This window comes from Cygnus olor, chromosome 16 (genome assembly GCF_009769625.2).
Source record: "Cygnus olor isolate bCygOlo1 chromosome 16, bCygOlo1.pri.v2, whole genome shotgun sequence".
Lineage (NCBI taxonomy): Eukaryota > Metazoa > Chordata > Aves > Anseriformes > Anatidae > Cygnus > Cygnus olor.
Genome location: NC_049184.1, coordinates 11,492,924 through 11,515,478, shown reverse-complemented (window position 1 = coordinate 11,515,478; position 22,555 = coordinate 11,492,924). Strand labels below are relative to the sequence as shown.

At 32.6% G+C, this 22,555-nt stretch overlaps 2 protein-coding genes across 16 annotated transcripts in view; one reads left to right on the top strand and one right to left on the bottom strand.

Moving 5' to 3' along the window:
* SYCP2 (synaptonemal complex protein 2) overlaps nucleotides 1-19,017 on the top strand; it is a 32,558-nt gene extending 13,541 nt beyond the window's left edge. For 6 of the 11 annotated variants that reach the window (XM_040575427.1, XM_040575432.1, XM_040575425.1 and 3 more), the window contains 25 exons: nucleotides 936-1,054; nucleotides 1,803-1,898; nucleotides 2,028-2,100; nucleotides 2,205-2,262; nucleotides 2,826-2,962; nucleotides 3,304-3,416; nucleotides 3,938-4,056; nucleotides 4,852-4,888; nucleotides 5,549-5,613; nucleotides 5,721-5,778; nucleotides 6,508-6,563; nucleotides 7,126-7,174; nucleotides 7,295-7,463; nucleotides 7,844-7,911; nucleotides 8,774-8,950; nucleotides 9,510-9,696; nucleotides 10,130-10,380; nucleotides 10,504-10,683; nucleotides 11,428-11,509; nucleotides 12,080-12,241; nucleotides 12,581-12,708; nucleotides 13,360-13,454; nucleotides 13,534-13,633; nucleotides 14,404-14,462; nucleotides 14,769-15,353. In XM_040575427.1, the coding sequence (XP_040431361.1) occupies nucleotides 936-1,054; nucleotides 1,803-1,898; nucleotides 2,028-2,100; nucleotides 2,205-2,262; nucleotides 2,826-2,962; nucleotides 3,304-3,416; nucleotides 3,938-4,056; nucleotides 4,852-4,888; nucleotides 5,549-5,613; nucleotides 5,721-5,778; nucleotides 6,508-6,563; nucleotides 7,126-7,174; nucleotides 7,295-7,463; nucleotides 7,844-7,911; nucleotides 8,774-8,950; nucleotides 9,510-9,696; nucleotides 10,130-10,380; nucleotides 10,504-10,683; nucleotides 11,428-11,509; nucleotides 12,080-12,241; nucleotides 12,581-12,708; nucleotides 13,360-13,454; nucleotides 13,534-13,633; nucleotides 14,404-14,462; nucleotides 14,769-14,982 (2,852 nt within the window). In that variant the 3' untranslated portion in view covers nucleotides 14,983-15,353. Of the gene's footprint in view, nucleotides 1-935; nucleotides 1,055-1,802; nucleotides 1,899-2,027; nucleotides 2,101-2,204; nucleotides 2,263-2,825; nucleotides 2,964-3,055; nucleotides 3,417-3,937; nucleotides 4,057-4,851; nucleotides 4,889-5,548; nucleotides 5,614-5,720; nucleotides 5,779-6,507; nucleotides 6,564-7,125; nucleotides 7,175-7,294; nucleotides 7,464-7,843; nucleotides 7,912-8,773; nucleotides 8,951-9,509; nucleotides 9,697-10,129; nucleotides 10,381-10,503; nucleotides 10,684-11,427; nucleotides 11,510-12,079; nucleotides 12,242-12,580; nucleotides 12,709-13,359; nucleotides 13,455-13,533; nucleotides 13,634-14,403; nucleotides 14,463-14,768; nucleotides 15,355-15,734 lie in introns of those variants that run through there. The other 5 variants (XM_040575436.1, XM_040575431.1, XM_040575430.1 and 2 more) reach the window with 5 other exon arrangements.
* A 128-nt stretch (nucleotides 19,018-19,145) lies between these two features.
* The window catches only part of PHACTR3 (phosphatase and actin regulator 3), a 105,542-nt gene continuing 102,132 nt past the window's right edge, over nucleotides 19,146-22,555 (bottom strand). For all 5 annotated transcript variants that reach the window (XM_040575440.1, XM_040575438.1, XM_040575439.1 and 2 more), the window contains 2 exons: nucleotides 22,314-22,390; nucleotides 19,146-20,303 (listed from right to left, as the gene is read on the bottom strand). In XM_040575440.1, the coding sequence (XP_040431374.1) occupies nucleotides 20,288-20,303; nucleotides 22,314-22,390 (93 nt within the window). In that variant the 3' untranslated portion in view covers nucleotides 19,146-20,287. The remainder of the gene's footprint in view (nucleotides 20,304-22,313; nucleotides 22,391-22,555) is intronic.

The window sequence follows — 22,555 nt, the reverse complement described above, 5'->3', positions numbered from 1 at the left end:
CTTTGAGATGGCTGGTTGAGATAACATAATACAAGGATGAACTGTAATCCATTGCAGAACTGGAAATGAGTAATAGACTTCATAAAATCTCCCTAGTAGGTGCTTTAAACTTGAAATTTTTAAAGAAGGCCACTTGCTACTGTTCCATAGGCAGAATAGTATTCCAAACAGCTGAAAGCCACCTATTGGTTTTATTGCAGCTGTCAGTAAGCTGTTTGTGCTGGAGAAAGCTGAGAAGTCAGCTTGTGAGGCAAAGTAGGAAACAATGGATTGGAAGGTCTGAGTCACAGGCCCAGTGCTTCTGATGCTTACTTCAGAAGTACTTTTTACAGAGAAAGGGATAAGAAAGAAACTTTCCTTTATCACAAATAGGAGTCATCACTTTCCTACTAACAGTTCTACTGTAATAGATATTTTCTAAAGAAAAGGGAGAGATTTTTAAGACAAAAGCCAGTAGAGGCTGTTAATGAAGCTAGTAGCCAAACAATGTGACTGACAAATCTAATTTACTGTCCTTAATGATCTCAAATTCATCAATATCCTTAGTCAATCATACAAATTAAAAGAACAGAGGATAGAAATGAAAGCATTTTAATTAGAATGGAACAATACAGAAATTCTGTAGCTTTTTTATTTGCAGTTTACCACACTATCTGTCCCAACCAAAATGTATTATGGTAAAATATTAAATAGATGACTAAGCATTTTCTACTAGAGCCAGGCTGTAAAAACATTGCTTGCCCCCAGACATCCACCACTGGCTCATTAATCTCCTTAATAACTTAATTGAAATCAATAAAATTATTAAAGATGGATAATGAGTTAATATAAATGCTACTCAGCTTTTTTAAAGTATATGCAATAAATGAGATCATGGGCAACACTACATATTGATCAAATACTAGAATTCTAACACATCTCTTGTTTGCTTTCAGCCACTCCTTGTAAAGGACGATTTAAATTACCTTTGAAAATGATGAGCTCTGCTGAAAGGTCTAAAAGTAATGAAATAAATGAGACGAGAACAAAAAATGTCTATAAAGAACCTACTGGAGTATGCATGCCATCTGTAGCTAAGTCTTACTCAGACTAACATTAATTTGTATTCTAATATGTTCTTAATTTGTATTTTGGAGAGCTAGAGTTTTGCAATCAGTAAATCACTTTTAGAAAATAGTGTGTTACATACACAATGTATTATTGCCCTCTGGATTTCAGGTTTAATCATTCTAAAGTCAGATTGAATTCTTACAAAAATAGCCAAAACTTGCATTCAGTCACCAGTTCTGACCCCAGAACTTGCTTCTACTAGCAACCACAGTTCTTCCTTTGTGTATAATGTGACAATAGTGTATACATAAAATCTCAGTTACGTAATGTTGATGTAGACTTAAAGAACATATAATACAGTCAGCTACAGTTGTGAAATGTTAATGTCTTCAGGTTATAGCATTTGTAGCATCGGTTTTAGAGCATTTGTGATCAGGAATCCATTAAAGTCTAACAAAACTACGTAGGTGTCACTGAATAACTGCAGTTTGAGTATGTGTATTTTTGGTTCTTTTCCAGTTAACAAAGACATCAAACTAACATTTTTATTTTATTCCTATCTCTGAATGTTTTTCTGAGTCAGATTCAGGTCAAATCCCCAACAATGGGATTCTGAAGCAGTTTTTGATATAGCTATGCTTCAAAAAAATGCTTTATTATATAGAATGTATAGTTTAGAATATTTCAAGTGTTAGTGGGAAATTTTGTTCTGTTTTTTATGGATTGTAAATGTCATTTATTGTACTTTCTAGAATGGGCAAAGATGTACACCAGATAATGAATTTTCTGAAACAGAACAGAATGCCAGGAAGTCAAAAATCAGAGATGAGGCAAAACTACCTGAAAAGGTATTGGAACAGTACTTCATTTAAAAGAAAAAATAATTCTCTGTTTTATTAGGGGAACTGTAAGTTTGACGTGTCTTACTGTTTGTAGTTCTATGACAGTATTTTATTTTGGATGTTATTCTCCTGTAGGGAATATTTAATGAAGAAGTTTTAAAAAATATACAAGAGGCAGAAAATAGGGCCACCAGAAAGCAAACTTTAGGCAAGTAATTTTACAAATGTTGATAGCCCTTACTTTAATTTTTTTAATCTTGTCTTTTTTTTTTTTTTCAAAAATGATTGATAACAAATTAATGTCTTGTTTAGATGATGCACTAGATATTGTTCCTGATTCTCAGCCAACAGGGAGAAGCAACAAACATCTGTAAGTATTGGAAAAGAATGCCAAGTCACTGCTGTTTTATGACTTATTTATGACTACCTCATGAAAAGGTTATTCTGTTGTCTTAAACAGATTCACCATTTCGTTAGTCTTTGATTGCTTTGAGAATAATACTCATTAAGAGTAAGAGTAATGTTTAGTAGTACCATGGAGAGTAATTCTCTCAGATGACATCAGAAGGTAAAATAAAAATGACATGGGATTACATATAAGTAGGTGAACTGTGCCATAAGAAGCAGCAGACGTCATCAAGTTCTAACTGTTGTAGACACGCCACAGAGTTATCTGGGTTCAAGTTTAATGATGGCCATCGGGCATTGTTGCCTTTTTGAAACTGACTTAAAAATGTATATTGTTTGTGAAGGTTTGCCATTTAACAGTACATTGGTTAATTGAACAATGGTAGCAGGCTTAGCGCTAATGTAAAATGCGCTGATATCTATAAGCCATCACTATTTTCCTATGTTGTGATGTACGTTTATTGTAGTTCAGACACACACACTTTCTAAAATTTACTGATAATATGATGGTATCATTTCTATTAGACTGCCTGGTCTTTTGGAAAGTTCTTCTGATAAAAACAGAACATGGAAAAAAAGAGCGTGTTCTGTTCCTGAGAAGAATATAACAACTGGTGGCAGGCAAAAACTAAATCTGACATCAGGACCTACATCCCATTCAGGTTATGTTCATATTTTGTTAATTGTTAGTGTTAAAAATGTTTCAGATGAGTTTTTAACCTATGGCTCTGCTTTCTTTCTGTATTAGTTCCTGTTTTTAACAAAAGAGATGTGAAACAAAATGTTTTTTATTCAGTTTGTGGAAATACCTCTCCAGATAAACAAAGAAATAAAAAAAGAAGAGAAAAACAGCAGCAAAATGGAATTGAAATCACGAGGGAAGAAAACTGCAAAATACTGAGTGGACAGTCAAAGAGCATTAATAATTTGGAACTGAAACAGTTGAATACAGAAATTAAAAATATTTCAACTACTGCTGAAACATTTAAAACATTTCTTTCAGCTAGAGTGTCAGAAACATCTTTGCATTCTGATTTTACAAAATACAGCAATACGGAAGAAGAAGCTGATGTTCTCTCAGGAAAAGAGAATTCAAATAATAAACAGTCAAAAACGGTGAGAGTTTCTTACCTTTGTTTCTTTGACAAGTAATTAAGGTAATTGTCATATTTCCAGTATTCCAAAATTCTCAAAATATATTTTACTTTCATTTACTCTCAAACTTATTTTTACATTATTTAATTCATTCTTTATTAGTTGAAAATCAATGTCAGGTTAACAGTTCATTTCCAGTGTGACCTGTTTAAGATTATCTTACTCTGAATTTCTTTTTTAAAATCAGGCTTTTTATTAATAGTTCTTAAATATGCAGCCCACTTCTGCTTCACATGCAATTCTCATTTATTCACTTTCAAATGTACACAATACACAGAAACAAAACATTTAAAACAAAATATTTGCTAACCTCATGTCTTATGGCCCACTGTATGGACAATGCAAGGGAAAACAATTTTCAAACAAATGTTATTTAGAGCATCTAGAAGGCTTTTGATTACTGGGAAAACAGTGGCTCTGTTGCAGCTTTACCCTTTTGTTGGATGGCTTCAAAGTTGAATATTCAACTCTTATTTTTCTAGAAAAAAAAGTCTAAAGAAATGACAGATGCAACAAAATCACTAATTACTAAAATCAGTGACAGATATAAAGAAAAGACTAGCGAGAAAAGCAAAACAAGAGACTCCTCAGGTTTCAACAGGTATGATGTAAACTATATACTTTTATGCTTGTTCTTTTTCGTGGAACTTCATCTGCAATCTACTTCTCTATCTACCGTTATTGCACATCAGCTTTTACATGAATTTTTTGTTCACTTCTGATAAACCTCTTGGTATGAAAGAGCAGGAGGCAAGTAGTTGCATTAGTTGAAACAAGGCTGTTAGAAATTCCATTCAGTGTGCTTTCACTCATTCATTCACAGAACTTTTCCTGGAGAGAATTTAGCTGGAATAGTTGATGGTCACAGCATAATACTGGGTATCTCCATCTTATCTTCTTCATTCAGGGTTCAAATTTGGATTAATTTATCAATTTTCTGATGATCAAAAGTGTTCCTAGTTCTCTTCTCCTGAAACAGTTGGCTGTCAGATGGTTTAAATTAACACATTCTTAAATGGGAAGACTAGTCTTACCTTGCACTGATACATGGAGATGTACTTTACATATAATTACATGTCTTCCTTTCCAGTTTGATACTAACTGGATGACAAGAGAATGGAGTAGTTGTTAGACTACTTCACCTTCTGAATGTTTTGGATAGTGACTTGGAACACATTCAGGGTGTGTACGTAGTAGCGTGTACCTAGCTGCTAAGTACGTAGCTTTTGTAAAGCACAAAAATGAATGGGAGCTGATCTATTTTTAGCCACTTGTTTTACTATTTAAATGTCTGAATACCTTTAAATTTGTATTACATAAGGCTTTTATTTGTATAAACAGTATTTTCATATATATTCCATTTAGGATCTAACAAAATGTATCCTTATTTTTTCAGACCGTATTTAAGTAAATCTTGTTTCAGTGTTAATAAGGTAATTTGACTTACTGATTTTGTTCCTTTTTTTTCTTAACAAACGTGTGCATATATGATGGCATCTAGTAGATGTAAATTGAAAGTTTACAAATATCGGTGAATGTTAAACAACTGTAGAAGTTAGTGTTAATTCTGCATTGAGTGTTAACTATCTAAACATACTTTATATATATATTCTTTTGTTTTCCGGAATAATATTTTTATGAGCAACTGTTAGCCAGAGAAACTCCAATTAATTTTTGTTTACATATTCTGTAATTGAGTCTGTTTCCTTGTGAGTAATATGGACTCTAATTTTGAGCATAACAATACTAAACATTTACAATTAAAATGCTATAGTAATCAAGCTGGTCTAAATGAGACTACAGAATCCTTAAATAAGATCTAGCTAGGATACAGAAACTACTCCTAATGTTTGGGGGGGGCAACAATTGATATGAGGTTTAGTTAGCATCCTTAAAGGATAACTTCTAAAAGATTTAGGTTCTACTAGCTCTTTTTTACATTTGCCTTATTGCATTACTGCTAATCAAGTGCAAGTCTGAGAAGTTGCTAGGTTTTTCCGTAAGTTCATGCTGAAAAACCTGTTGTGTGAAATGACAGTTTGTACAAAGACGTAGTCCCAATTTGACATGAGTAAATTCCAATTTATGTCTAGGAAAAAGTTCAAAATAGAAGCTTGAAAACTACTACTTTCCTTGATACAACCGCTGGTCATATTTTGTAAGTAGTTAAAACATTTTCAAACAAAATTTATAATTACCCTTATCAAACTGTGAGAAATATTAATTTATGTACTTACAAAATTGATCTCTATGTCTGTTCGACAGGGATGATGTCTACAACTTTAACATCAGTGGGTCTGATGAGCCTACAATAAAGCTTGGGGTAAGAATATAGCTGAAACTTATATGTAATGAATAGAATGTAAAGCAGCTCTATCAAATGAAAATTATGCCTACTGAAAGTATAGTTAACATCTAAAAATTCAAATTAGTGTCACTGAAAGGTGTGGGGAAAAAATAATTTGCCAAGTCATTGTTTTGTACATACATAGTTACCTCCATCGCTTTCAAATGTATAGTGATATATGCTATCATAAGGTTCTGGCCACTTAAAACATTGTTTTCCTGAATTAAGAATGAAACAGTTTGGAGGAAGTATTATGTATCTATTAAAAGATATTAAAAAAAAAAAAAAATCATTATTGCCTTCTTTCCAACATCCCATCCTGTAAAGACATCTTTTCCTAGCTGTGTGAGTAACGAGAAAATCTAGATAAATAAAAACAAAGGATGACAAGAGACAATGTTTTGCCTTTTACGGCTAAGAGGAGCCTACTGAATAGGTGAAGGTAGTGGTTGGAAGGCAAGTGGTTGGAAGCAAATGTATTAGCTAGAGATACGCAAGCTTTAGTCAATTCCAGTTGGTTTTAATTATCAGCTCTGTTCTTAAATAATTTCTAAGATAGAAATTAATCATAGTCAGTTAATTGCTGAGTATAAAAACTGAGCAGAAAAGCCCTTAACCATGTTATCTGATGGCCTGTTTAATTTTGTTTAAACTGTATCTTGAATGAAATTTATCATTTATTCTCATTTATTTATGTTTTTTTAGATCCAAGACTGTCATGTTAAGGAACAGAATATTCATACAGATCCAAAGAAAAACGGGTAGAGATGTTATGTTGTGTCCTAGTCTCCTGAGGATAAGCAAGTATAGTACTGTCTGCATTCCCCAGCATTCCATTATGACAATCCAGGGAATGCATACAGGACATACCTTGACTGTTGTTTTTTCAAGCAGTAAACATAGCTGCTATCATCTCCTAGTCTATTTTATCATTTTCCTTTGGAAAACATATCTAAGTTTTCTATAACCTGATAAAAATTAAAGATTGTGTTTCATGATGAAAGCAGCTGTAGTATTCATGGAATACTACAGGGATTTAACCTCCTGAACGGAGTGGGGTAGCTTTTGGTTAATGCCCTGTTTGCAAAGGGACTTACTGCTAAGTGTAGTGTTACTGATCATTAGCAAATACATATATCCTTCAGGGTTTAAGGTGAACAGATCTTTCCAAAATAGATTTGAGAACAAAAGTAGGTACATCTGTTTGAATCCTTAAACCATACATCATATGAATAGCAGAAAGATTTAGATGTTGATTTATTGTTTAAAGGTGTTTTTTCCTTTTCCTTTTTTCTTTTTTTTTTTTTTTTTTTTTCAATCAAGGAATCCAGATGAATTTAAAACTAGCACTGAAATGAAAGCAGGAAAAAAAGTAAGGCTCAGAACTTTGTGGAAACAAAACAGTTTGTCTTCCTGTGTTTAAATACCAAGTATGTAATTGAAAGGTAAATTAAAAGTAAGTGAGTAACTTAGAAGAACTTTTTTTATATAGACTAGAAACAATCGGGACAAGAAGCATCTCTTCAGTGACACAGACACAGAATACAGAGGTGATGACAGCAAGACAGACATCAGCTGGCTACAAGAATCAAAATCTAAACCCCAGTTAATCGATTATACTAGAAATAAAAACTTAGGGAAATCAATAAGTGCAGGCAAAAGTAAGAAACTTTCTTCATATTTAAGTATTTTAAATAAAATTTGCCCATAGATACTAACTGTACAGCATGTAATGTGCTTTTTTGTATATATGGTAGGTTTTAGTTGTCCTGTTTCTGAGGATAAGGACTTTTTAGATTAATTATCCTAATCATTTAGGAACATTAATTTCCAAAAGGTCTGTATTTTAATATGGAAAATTGTTGTAGACAGGTTGTTTTCAAGAAAAAACTTTGGATTTTTAAATAGTACACTGAAGGCAGTTTACTGAACCATGTTCATAGGCATAAAAGTGATTTCATGATTTTACAGCTAAACCTTGAAATGTTAAACATTTTATTATGATCCTGTTTTTTTTTTTTTTAACTGGGTGTGGTAACAGCAGATAAATTCTCTGAACCTGCTTGCCAGATGGATACATCTAAAGGCAAAACAGCAAAAAAGAAAAAGGTAAATGTAAATTTGCAACCTGACTTTTAATATTCTAAATATCTTAACTCACTACAACAATGCTTTTTAAATTATGTTTCATAAATATATGCAATTTCTCCATGCTTATTTCAAAATCATTTTCTAAATACAGTTAGCTGTTTTCAGGTACTATATTTTTTAGGCAGTATTTAGGAAGTATTTCTGGAATAATACTAGGTGTGAGTTGGAATGATTATTGTCCATCAAGACATTAAGTTTTGTTTCTTAATCATTGATTATGCCTATTTACTGCTTAATAACACTCTACTCCACTGAATAGGTCATTAGCTGTTCAGTGAGGGTTTTCATGTGGCTAATATGCTTAATTGCTTTTTAATGGCTTTAAGATTGTAATTTCTTTAACTGAATATAGGTAATGTACTGAAACAAAAGAAAAATGTTTGATGTTAGTAAAGAATAATAGTTGAAAAATATTGTAAGCCTATTGAAATTGGGGGTGTAATGAATTATGAGCGATTATGAGCATGTTTATGGAAGACGCTTGTAGATAGTTGTAAGCTACAGCTGAAAGACAAATAAAAAACCACCATGTTACCCTGCCCCGCAAAACCACTCTTTGGTTTCTCAGACTGTACACTAATCATTCAAATCTATTTAATGTTAGTAGCTTAAAGCTATTCATATGCACTCGGTGTAAATTGTGAACATGAAAATATCACTATATGTAGGTATTAGTGGTGATGTCTAGTCCATATAAATGAAAACTGAAAAGGTCTTAAAGTACCTAATTAACCAACATTGAATCAGCCTACTATTTACTCTCCTATTATCACTTATTAAATATTGTGATATAAATTGAGAAGTTTTTGTTATTCTGAAGGAAACTGAACGTAAAAAACAAGCTTCAAGACAAGATGAAATGATAGAACAAACCTATAGAACAAAACGACCTCGAAAAGCAGCATTAGCAAAAAATTACAAAGAGCCTTCCAGCTCAGAGGAGTCAGAAAGGGAGTATTCAGCATGTACCTCTAAGAAGGAGAAGTCAAAAGTACAGGTATACAGTTGCACTGTATTCTTAAAAATGTACTTCTGCCCTATTTTTCAAAATAGACTCTGGTCTACTTTTTACTTAGACTTTAGTAAGCCAGAGTGTTATTTGAGGTAATGCTATGCCTATTCTGTATACAATTGAAAATGCTGACTTGATAGAAGGTATGTCAATACATTTGTTGAATATCTAAGTAGGGTTTTTAGTAAATTAAGCAATGACAATTGTTAAATAAAACTTTTTCGTTTCTTTTTAGCATAACATTTCAATATATAGGAAAAGCCTGTACATTTCATTGATTAAATCCTGAAACATCAGTATTTGTCTGTAATAGTTAAGAACTTTATTAGAATAGAAATTCAGGTGCTGAATTATGCAAATTCAATGCTTATTGACATTAGAACACCTGATGCCCTGGTGAATTTAAGTACTTCCAATGATCTTCCTATTTGGACCTTATGTTTGTTCAACTGTGCACATAGATAATACACTCTTTACCTATATATATATGCTTATATATACTTATGTGTTTAGAAGTGTTTATATAAACTTCTTATTTTAATAGAAACCTATGAATGAGGAAAACAGAGATGGTGATCAGCAGAAGAAACTCCAGAATACTGTATCTTTGGAGACAAAGACAGTAGTAGCCTATGTAAATAAAGCGTTTATTAAATCAAAGAACTCTGATGAAGAAAAGGAAATTGAAATGTCATTACCTGAGAGTCCAGCATCTCTTGAGACAATGAGAGGTATGTATTTTGATTTTTTGTATAGAAATACCATATCAAATGTTGGAGCTTAAATGAAGATTATCACAGTAACAAAATTTTATGTTTAATTCATGCTTTTAAAATATGAGATCTCCCAATTCAGCATGTATACCACATAATTTAAGAAAATATATTAGGATGTCATTACAACTTGTATAGGTTTGTGCAGTTGTTTGACATCAGCATAATATAGTTATGTAATACATAAGTGAAAGTAGGCTGTTAGAATTAATCTGGTAATGTGGAAGATGCCAAAAGTTCAATGTGGTAAGAATTATACCAATATGTAAAATAAAATTTCACCCATCTGATACTTGTAAATAGCTAGAGTAGGGACAGTTGGAAGTCTGGGGCTTTAACAGACCTTTTTAGTATCATTCTTCACGCTTACAGTTGGGTAACTGTTTTCTAGGTGCTGAGAGATTATCAGAGAGAGATGTTACTCAAGAGCATATTTCTAGTGAAGGATCACCTGGTCTTCAGGAGTCAACACCAAAAAACAGGGAAACATTAAACTTTGGGAAAGGAATCTCTCCTAATAATCTCTGTCCACAAAAAAAGAATTTTCAAAACATGTGTCTAAATCAGTCCCCTGAAATGACTGTTAAAAAGTTAACATTTGGAAATAAAAGTTTCTCACCAGTTATAACTGCATCATCTTTGGTAAGAATATTAAAGTTTCTCTACAGTTATTTTAACTGAAGATGTTCCATTCAGCTGCTACATGTATTATGCATCTCATCTTGTACATCTCATTTCAATAATGATTTTGTTATTTATGTGTAGCTCAACTTAACTCCAGTAACCCCATATAAAACTGCCAGTGGAAAACATACAAAGGAATCTGTATCTGAAATGTGTGATGCTAATGAAAATTTGAGTTTTAGACATGGCTTTTCAGACAAACTTTCTGTTGAAGGAAAGCTACAAGATATCACTAAACCTATCATCAAAAATAAAAGAGAGGTATGTTAATAAATCCATTGCTCTACAGAAAAGAGCTGCAGCTTCTTTTCATCCATTATATCTACATTGCAGTTGGTGAGGTTTTAGGGGAATGGATCTTTCTTAATGTTAAACACTTGATATAATGTATACTTGTTAATTTTTATGTATTTGAAATAACTTAAGGAATTGTGTATCCGACAGATACAATTAAAGAATTGGGTCCCAACAAGACCAATTATTAATATCTTCAAAAAAGAAAAAAGCAAATATTTTCATCTTGACTTTCAATAAGTAATAAACAAAAGATCTTTTATAGATTACATAATTATGACATTGTCATGGAGAAATTCTTGGGGTGGAAAAGTGCTCTCAGTTTTAACAGTAACGTATTACTTGATATAACTTGTAGCATTGACAAATAAAAACAAACTACACCTTCAACCCATTTTTGTAAGTATTTTTTCTGTTGAAAAAAGTACTAGTGACTCCATTGAGAAATAATTTTTGTTTGTGTACAGTTGCAAGAAACTGACCTTATTGGGCATTTATCTTATTGCTATCATTATGTATTAATATGGTAAAAAAATTATTTTTCTCTTCCATGTAATGAGACTTAATAGTAATTCATGTGTTAATTTTTCCTTCCTGTAGTTGTGCTCACGTTCATAGTTTAAGGAAAAGCAACATAAATGTGGATTTCTGACAAAGACTTCTAAAAGCGCTTTCTTGTAGAAGCTAATAAATCAATGGCCTTTCTTGTAGGAACCATCTCCTTTATCCATTTCCAGTGGAACTAAAGTACAGTCTTGGAGTCAAGAACATTATGGCCCTGTGCACGAGTCAGGTACAAACATTAAAGGCAGCAGACTTTGTGTGTGTTAAGAACAGTTAAGAAAAACATTTATTTGGCATAGAAAAATGTTGCAACTCTGATTTTTTTTCTTTTTTATTATATTTTCAGTATTGTTCAATTTTTATTCTTATTTTCTCTGCTGCTTTAAGTACCCCCAAAAAAACTGAAACGTGGGTTCCAACATGTAGTTACTCTAAAGGGTAGCTGGTCTCTTAAGAAAGAGTTAGATCAAAAAGCATTCCTGCTGATACTGGGGAAAAAATGGGAAAACAGTATTATCAAGTATAGAGGGCTTAGAGTGAATGTCTTTAATGAGTGAGTCTTGCATGGTTCAAAAAGAGTTCTGTATTCCACTGAAGTTCTGGTCATTTACATCAAGTGCTTATAACTACTGAACATGCCCTTTATAAATGCAATGCTCGTTATTCTTATATGGTTCTTGAGCTGCAAAGAAACATACTGCTAAAGTTTTGATCCAAAGGGACAACACGCTTCTTTATCTTGCAATGTCATTGTTCTAAATAATCCTAAAGTTAAGCATTGCTTTCATGTTTATTAAAGGACCGACTATACATACATTCCTGAAACGAAGGTACCAGAGTGATACAGAAAGCCATTCTGATGAAGTAGAAACAAGCAAAGAGGAGGAAAAGAAAGGAAGCAGAAGAACAAAGTTGCAGCCTAGAAAATTATTTAAAATGGATGACATGGTTACTTACAGAGGTTAACTATGAAACGAAAGTTGATTATAGTTGTGCAAAAGTTGAAAATAGCATAATAATTTAAAGTTTCAACCAAAAACGTTAACATCCATTAAAAAAAAAAAAGTTTCAAAGAAAACAAATGACAAAAATAAAAAAGAGCTAAATATTTAGAAACTATCTCCATTTAAAAAGTGAGTAAATTGGTCCGAAAATAAAAGCTAGCCCCAGCCATCTAATTGGTGCAATTAATCTGTATTTAACAAGAGCTGATCTAGGTTATAACTACAGATAGCAAACTTCTTCACACTGAATTGTGACATTACCCTTTTTTTTTTTTTTTTTTTTAACATTTCTTCAGTGTCTGAAAGCTTATCTACTGTATCTGTAAATGATCCATCTGTTTTGGGTGAGGATGTCTGGGAACCTGGTTATTCAACTATCAGTATGTGTCAGAAGTTCCAAAAAGAATTTACTAAGAAAATCGAGGCAAGACATTTTATATACAATATTAGTTGTCTGTGTGGTTACATGTGCATATGAATAATAGTTTTGTCTTACACTGTGGAATTTACTTAAAAAACCATGAAGATAGCTAAGTGCATATAACTTTAAGAAATCACAGAGTTAAAGTTGCTTTTTAAGTCTTTTTTGATTCAATTATGTACTTAACCCTCCAATGATTTTCTTTCCCAGATATGCTTTATTTTTAATCCTGTCCCTTATTTTAAAACAAGCTATGTTACTAAAGTAATGAGACTACTGCATTTTGGTTCTTTTCAAATTTATCAACACCATGAATGTGACTTACTAGCTAAAAGAAAAACATGAGCCTAAATAATGCATTTGTTCCTCTAAGACAGCTGCAAGCACACAGCATTCACTCCATGTGTACTTTATCTATTTTCAGGAAATCTATTTTTCAGATAGTGTATTTCTAATAAAATATCAAAAACATAAACCCATGATTATTAACATTTCATTAACAGAAAGTTTTTCCTTAAATATTTAAGGAGATTTAAAAAAAAAATTTTTTTTACTTGGTACTATTGATATTAGTAACAATTACAGTACTAAACATAATATACTTTTTTCTTCAAGTGAAAATAAACTGAAAGTAGTGTTAAAACATCTTTACAGAGCCGTTCACAAAAAATTGATCATTTTACAAAGCAATCATTAAGAGCTGCCCACCAGCATTTAGCAACAATGAATTACCAGCTTCATGAATGCAGGTGTGTAACAAAATATTTATTTTAAAGCACTTAAAATGCAATGAATATCTTCTAAAGGTAACTCATTCTGTTTTGGTAGGATTAGACAGCTGGACAAATTTCATTTAGTTATCCTTGAGGAAATTGAAAATTTTGAGAAAGATTCTCAGTCCCTGAAAAACATGGAAAAAGAATTCTTGGTTTGTATTTTAATTACTTTATCATGGAGAAAAATGAGTTTTTATGAAATCTATAGATTGCTCATAGGATCTTTATATTATTAATTCTATTTTTAAAAAGCTTTTCTGTTCTTCCTTAAAGTTGATTCAAATAATGAATTTGAAATGTCTGGATTGGCTTATGCGGTCCTGTAAGAATTTCTATATCACCATTATGTGTTTGTGTTTTTTTTTCCTAGAATAAACTACTCATACTACTTCTAACAGGCTGTGTATGCCATTTCGTATGCTTTTTTTTCAGCTGGCTTGTATTTCAGGTACAGCGTGTAGGCATTTGAAACTGGTGTGCGGTGTGTTCTAAGACAAGTCAGTTGCCTGCTACTTGCTGTAAAGTCAATATACAAATAATCATGTTAATACAAGACTTCAGTAGCTTTTTTTTTACTCTGAAGGCTTTTCTTTATTATTATTTTTCTTTTAATCATACTTAAATGTATGGAAAATCTGATTAAAGCATTACAGATATTCTTTTCCATCATTTTGAAACTCTTAGGCACGATAGGTTTACAGATTTCTGGCAAAATTGTTTCCATGAAAACAGAATTCCTGAAGTGCCTTACCCTGCCAACTAAACTTTTTTTTTTTTTAAAAAAAAGCCTCTATGGTTACTGTTTTACTCCTACTGATTCTGTGCTGAGGCTGTGAGTATGGGTTATTTTATTCATAATAGATATTAGTCAATTTTAGTTAAGAAACTGCTGACTGTTACTTGTTAATATTTTTCTTTCCAGACCTTTTGGAAAAAACAGAAGCAGACTTTAAGTATGTACATGAAAAATGAGCAACAGAGGTTAGTGCTTTTCACTAATGCTGTTCTGAAACTTGTTTTCTTCTGTAAATTCAAGGTTTAAGTTAGGCCAGCTGTTGTTTACTCAATTGCTCTTTTCCATAAAATAAGGATAGTAGATGAGAAAATGAGATTAAAATGAGAAAATGAGATTAAAATGTACTGGGAAAATGTAATTTTTCTCCAATAGGAATAATAATTATTAATGTTTTTAAGTACTATTAAACTAAAAATAATGGGATGTACTCTTGATATTTGGGAAATGTTCATATGTAGCAAAACTATTTGAATTGCCTTTTATTTCTTTAGATTTCAGATCCTGAAAACATCATTTGAAAAGAACATCTTCCATACTGTTGACTATGAAGAACATATTTTTACTTCACAGGTATTACAAGCTTTCAGTTCTTTGCTGGTTTTAATCATATTTGTTTCTTCCATTATGCTAACAGATACCAGTATTGAGTTATTTTTCCCCAAAGAATTCCTCATCCTCACAATTGCATTGATGAAACCTAGGTAGCTTTTTATTGCCATAAAATACTTTTAATGTAACACTATTCAGCATTTTAGAGCTAGATTTAACCTGTCAGAAGGTGTCTGCAGTTATCTAGAAAACTGCTGCAAGGCTTACACTGTATTCTGTGACTTTTTTTACCAGTGTAAATCATCCAAGAAAGAACAACTCAGATGCAAACATCCCTTTCCGTAAGCGGGTAGATGCATGCACATCTCTTTATTTCTCACTTATAAACCATTTAGGGATGTAATTGTCATCATGAAAATGTTACTAATTGCAAGCAGAGAGGATACATTCAGTATGAGTATCTTTTTATAGATGCATCTTATGAAAGAAGACATGAAAGGACTCCAAGAGAAATTTCTTAAAGAAATGGTAAAGGAAGTTACCTTTTCTTTTTATTTATTAATGATAATATAAGTATAGTTGTTTGAATGTTAGAGTTTAAAATTTTTAGTAATTCGTTACCCTATCAAGAATAAAAATGAATTAGAATCCTAGTATCACTGACATTTTTATAGGTTAAGCCTTTTACGTGAGCGATGAAAGTATCAGGTAGATATGGATATACTGTTTTATTATATGTGGATATACTGTTTTATTTCTGAGTCTTAATATGTTGAATGATAACATGGAAAAGTATCTTATTTCAGATATGTGAGAAGCAGGACACTATGCACCAGAATTACAATATTACAATATTTTTTAAAAAGTTTTATTTCAAGTGTGTGATAATTGCAATGCTTTTTGTACAGCAAGAAGAGGAACTGATTAATGTTCGCAGAGGATTGCAGACGTTGTTTCTATCAGAAGACGGAGAATTCTAAAGTAATATTTTCAGACACTTTCCTGAAATTCAAGCTGAATATAAACTCATTTTTAATGTGAAATTTGACAACTAGATTTATTTATTTATTTTACTTAAGGAAATAATTGTAATGAAAGTATATTTTCCTTAGTAAGATTAAAGTCTTTTGAATAAGACTTCTTTTATTAGAGAGATTTGGAATTACTTTACTGAATATGCTAAAATGCAATATGTAAATTTTTGGATTTTTAGCATATGCGATTTTGAAGAAGTCTTTATTAACATTTGTATAGATTATTTAACTGACTTCTAGAGAAATCAAATTTCACTTAAAATCTATGTTTTTGGTCTGTGTGTACAGAATATTTCTTTTGTCTGATGTAGAATACAGTCAAATTATTTAGGGTTCAAATAGCATGTGCTAATCTCAGTCCTATTCATCTGTGATATTTGATTTCAGTAGAAGTTTCTACCAGAAAACGACTGTAAACATTTATGGTTGAACTATGTTGCAGGTATTTGTATTAAATATTTCAGTAAAAATATATACTGTCTGTCTTGTTTTTACAAAATGATGTCATTACCATTCTGCTTTAAAGTAGCAATACCTTTTTGCATTTCTGTCACAGAAAACATTGCTGGGCAAATATTTTGTGTTGGACAGTTGTAAGAGGGTCTAGTGTCTATAGCTCAGAAATGTCCTATATACTCATATTGTCTGTTCCATGTGCATAGGACATCTTCTGAAATCTATGTAATCTGAGAACCACCAATGAGTCATAATTTACCTTTTTCCTTTGTTGCCGTATAGTGACTACAAGTTCTGTTTAATTTTAAGAGAAATACTAGCTTAGAACTTGTACATCATAAATGCAGAAGAAACCTTAAAGTACTCTGCATTTATAGTTCCTTAGTAATCTTTTTAGCCTTTTTAACCTGCAATCCTGCGTATATATACTGTATTTTTTTCAGGCTCAGAACAATACCTTTAATTCCCATTTTTTAACAGAACTTAAATGAAAGCTATTAAAAACTTATAGCTCATCAAGAAGAAGTAACAGATGTAGAGAATAACTCATAGAATATGCCTGTCTTTGAGGTTGCCTACATCATCATATGCAGAGCTGCCTAGTTACTACGGAACTGACTTCAGATTAAGATTCACAACATCTCAGGAGCCTGGGCTCAGTAAGCACGGCACTTGTACAACTTCACAGCTTCTGGAGCTACCTTGAAGAGGGTACACACCCCTCTGTAGCTGATTTTATGACCACCATGGTCTAAAAATAATGTATTGGCCAACTTTGTGGTAACAGTTTCCCTCAACTTAGTTGCTTTACAGGCCTTTACCATTATACCTCTTATTTTGACACTTGGTTGTCTTTAACAACACACATGCTTTCTGTCTGATTTCCATCCCATGTGTGCTGAGAGTAGCATGGAGAGTAATTGGTGTAATTACTTACTTAATAATTACTTACATCATTGATGGGTAGTAGCTTATTGTAAACAAATAGTTGTGAAATATTTCTTATGAACTAAAAGTTAAAAATAGAAGACTATTCTTCATGGAAACAAATGTATTGAAATGACCATAAAATAATTTGGTCCATTCATTCCATCTGTGTAGGTGCGTGGAGTCCTCTTTTAATTTTTGAGCCTCTGATTTTTTTTTAAGGGTGTGATCACTGTCATCTCCACTAGATGGACCTCATGAGATGTTAAAGATTTCCTTTAGTGATCTACTCTATTTGAAACAGGATTTTCTCTCAACTGTACAAGATTTTAAGAAGTGCAGTATACAGCCAAATTCATTTCTTACATTGAGTGCATATTGGGAAGAAGTGCTATCTTTAATAAAAACTTTTGCTGAAATAGAAGTATGAACTTGTACTGTCCATGTATTAGTTGTTACCCCACTCCATTAAATTCTAAAAACAATGAGCAGGTACAATCAAATCTAACAAAGGTACAGATATGAAGCATATCACGACAGAATATTAACAAATGCAAAACTGAGCACAAGGAAATTGCTCATTTTTCAGTTTGTGGATGGGAAAGCTTGAGGTCATTCAAAGCAGACAACTAACGTGATAGAAATTGTTTGCTGCAGGACTGTTGGTTTTTTTTTTCCTCGCTAGGTAAAGAATAGCATAAGGAAAATAGCCTCCCTAAGCTAACCATATTTCACATTTTTCACATATTTCACATATAACCAAATTCAGTGAATTTGCCCACCAGTTATCTGACATTGATCATTTGTGGCTCTGAAATAGTCACAATGTTTTGTCTCTTACCAGACTGAAGCAAAAAGAAAGCTGGGATGGTTGCAATGAGGGGACAGCTGAGGATATGGGGAAGAAGCTAAACATGTTGCTGCATAACTACAAGATGGCTAAATTGCATTAGTAATCCAGCTCATAGACATTGTTTGGAATTTAAAAAAACTGCTCTAAGGTACCCTTAAAATATTTTATTACATTTTTTAAACATAATTTTGATGTATTTTATACATTTAGTTATCAAGGAAAGTCTGCTAGTCTGTGCTAAACAGGAGTGTTACCTTCATGGATTATTAGCCAACTTTGTAGTTAACAGTGGGTCATCTACAGTTTCTATGCTAAAAATGGTTCTTCTGCCTAAGAAACTTTCTTCCCAATTCTTTTTACCCTTTTTGTATATTACACATCATATTGTTAATAAATATTTTATTAATAAAAAATTGTTGATAAATATAATTAAAGGTATGTTAAAAGGCTAGTTACGATGTTACATATTTCTGTGAAAAGCCAAGTTATAAAACTGCAATTAATAGAAAAAAAAATCTTTGGATCAAGTAATTCAGTGATTCAAGTCTTCAACTGATATGTAAGTAAGTCAAACATTAAAAAGTTGTACAAAAATTACAGCTAGCTACAGAGCAAGCTAAATTATCAATGCCAACTTTGTTAGTCCTAAGCATGATATCTCCCCTGATTGATCAATTTCTTCAAGCATTGCCCTTACTGACATATTTTGTCGCACTGTATGTTCTTACCTTCCACTTGTAAATGTTAGTTTACTGAAAATGTAACGCTATTTTTGTTCTTGCGTCCCCACACTGAGCACCGAAGAGAACAGAAATTGCATCCACTGTTTGCACTGATTCTATTCACCAGCTTGCAGCAATTTAGTAGTATTCTATACAAACAATTTTACATACCTTTATTTTCCGGATTATTTTCATGCTTCATGGAGATCATCTCAACAAAGCTACTTTTTCAGATTTTTTGACACTGAACGACTTCCTAAAAGGATGTCATTTAAAACTCTTGCAGATAAGTTTTTTTCTTAGGAATTTGCTCCGTTTTGTTGTCTCGTAAAGCATGCTTTCCAGGTACCTGTATTATTTTCTAACTTTCTCCTTCTAGAAGTATTTTGAAAAGAATTCTCAGGTGCTTCTAGATGTCAAGCATTATTAGAAATGTCTGGCTTTATATTTTTCTAAACCAATGCTCTTTGTTATTACCATCAAGTAACTTCTTTCCTCTTACTATCAAGAAATCCTTGAACTATATATACATTTTTACTAATAAAAAACATTGAAATTAATTCGTTTGCTAAACATGGAAGTACATTTTTACATCATCTGTTTATGTATGGTTATCCAATTTAGTAATTTTTTAATGAGAATATCGGTGAACTTGTAATTCTTCAGAGGGCCAGAACTTCAGCTAGTGTAAATGACAATCATGTTATGCACATTCAAAGGACCTGGTACAAAACATTGGTATTGCATAAGATGGAAATCTTAGTTAAAATCATCTTTTTGAAGACTGTCGATAAAGAAGCGATATGATCTGGTACATAATAATTGCAATCTCTTCCCTTCCCAACTGTCCCTGGGAAAAAAAAACAGCTTTAGGAAACATGTTCATTTCCTGCAATAAGTAGTCATTTAATTAAAGAACAAAAGTAACAGGAGTCAAAAATGCTTGCAGCTGTGTTAGACATTATATAAAAAAAGAATGAAATTATAATACATTAAATTAGTTTTTAGAACATGAACTTAAGTGTTTTACAAACTAATTGTGGTAAGTTCAAAATGTCTTGTCAACGTAATACTGAATGACAGTGTGTCATGTCCATTTATGTCAGAGGCCTTGGAATGGTAAAGCCTGTACATGCACAACATCTCCTTTACCATGATAGACTGCAAAACAGTTTGAAACATGTGGTAAAGGAGAGTAGTAGGTTCTTTCAAGTAGCTTTACTTCATTCAGTCTTTCTCAGCTGATCATCTCACTCCACAGGCCATCACTCTTCTGGCTTCAGAGTGAAGTTCATCTCTGGTGTTTCTTTCTCTATGTAAGTGCTGCAGAGTTTTCATCTGCAGAGTCCTCCTTTCGCATAAACATCAAGGTATCCTGGACTGAACTTTAGGGAAAGACTCATACGTTCCCTGATGTGTGTTCAGCAGCAGTATCAAAAAGTAGACAGATTCTTCTCAGAAGAAAATTTCTATGGCCTGTGAAATCTAGGAGAAACAGGAAACATTTTTTTTCAATCTACTTCAACATTCTTTAAAAGTACATTTTTAAAAATATATGGTTTAGATTAACATTTTAAAAATATACTAATTCTCTTTAAAGGTACATTAACAGTATTGAAAACTATTAGCAACTTAAAGTCTTAATTTTCACTGACGCATTTTCACTTGTATGTCATGACTGTTGTGCAGTTACATTCCTCAAGGTCCAGACAAACCAGTTTCCAATTATTTGGGAGTGCAAACACAAATATAGGTGTGGAACTGTGTATCTTTTGTTTGTTTTTTCTTTTAGTGATTAGGCCACTGTTTGTCAGTGTCAGTAATATTCTTTATTGGGCCATGTTATTATTATTTTGTAAGAATAAAGCAATTCTGAGCTGATGCTTTGGAACATATGAAGATACACTGTTGGATTAATATATGATAGTCTTATATTCTGTCTGGAATAAATATGCTGTTGCTCTGTAGGCTTGTTCTCTTAGCTGAGATATGTAATTAAAGTCTCAGTCATTTGTAATGCTTTAGCAGTAATTGTAAATTGTAAGCCTGTATTGTGCCTAATATCCTGACCAAATTTCAAAATACATCATTATAATCTACTTAAACTCCCCAGGTAGCTCAATTAGAGAAGGTATCTTTCAATTCCTGCCTTAAACTGCAGCCCACCCATCTTTTCCCATCTCACTCGATCAATGCATTTTTATCTTGCCATACACGTTGAGCCTGAACCCTGTGGTTAGAAGGGCCCTAACAATGGCATGAACAGCCTAGAATTCTGTAATTGTAGCATTTAGATGAACGTACATTGTATTTATGACTCCAGTGTATTTGCCTGGATCATCTTTTCACTGGGCATACAAAGCTCCCTTAAGATCAGATTCATTTCACGTTCAGAAAAAAATACAGAAATGCAGGCCCAGACACTGCAGAAGCGAGCCTTCCAGAATGTGAGACTGCACCCCAAGCTCCTTGGTACAGAGCTGGGCAACTTACTTTAGCAGCAAGCACCCTTGGGAATGCTTACAGACAGGGCAAGAGTACACTGTGCTATCAACAACTCCCCAGATTGTCTTTTAAGAGCAACTGGACTCACTTAATAGACGTAACAGAAATTGTAGGAAATAACTGACTGCTATTTAAGTTTTTTCTGTAAGTGACAAGGTCTTTTTGCAAGTAACTTAATGGCTGTAGAATCAGCTTCTCTCACAGTCATTCTCTTTTGGAAAATCCCAGTGTTTTCATGACATTTTAGACCTAGAACCTGTAATCGGTGTTGTGATGAGGCAAGTGCAAGATTGACTTGATGCACAGTGGCCCACACATTTGGACAGTCCCAAGTGTCCAAGCCAGTTTTCTCTCTTGATTTTCCTGCTAGCCTGCCATTAAGCGTGCTTTGAGGGGGTTGCACACATTCCAGTGGCAACTAACATTCAAGTGCTACTGAAATCTACAGGCTGAATCTCTTACAACAAATTTTTTGTTGTAACAAAATGTAACAAAAAATGTTTTGTTGTAACAAAAAATTTACACAAGTCTTTATTACGGACATTACTCCCCCGTTTATGAGAAAGTTACAGTGTTTGGGTTAATGAGGTTGCACGCTCAAGTACACTCCAGCATTCAGTTGTTCATCTGCTTTAAACAACATCATGGGGGGTTTTGTTTGGTTGTTTGTTTTCAATATTATACCCCTACATTTAATTTTTTGCCATAGCTTTTGAATCTTAGTTGCAAAAAAATTCAAACTGAGTGATACTCTAAAGGAAGTCTGGGGGTCTCCTCAGTACATGCTAATGTACACTATATATGTATATATATAAATCAGAAAAGCAAAGTTCGGAATGGAATGAGAAATGTTTCCATTTCCTTTCAAAAGAAATGTCCCTACATTCCCTATGTTCCCACATCCAGCATGTAAGAGCAAAATCTATAGATTCAGGACTCAAAGAGACTAGTTATTATCAGGCAATGGAAATAGATGGCTGGAAGACTGACCTTGTCAAATGTTTGCTTGATGCATGTACCTCCATTTCATTACTTTTGTATTCATTTAGCTCTTTCCGAATTGCTGCCTAGGAATTGAAAATAAAAGAGAGTTAAATAATTTTGTATTTACAAGTGTTGTAAAATACCAGACTCACAGAGCAGAACAGAAGTTTCATTAAGTAGAAATGATAGGTATTGGGCACGGCAATGTATGCTATGCCAGTAGAGATGCTGAATATTTAGGTTATACA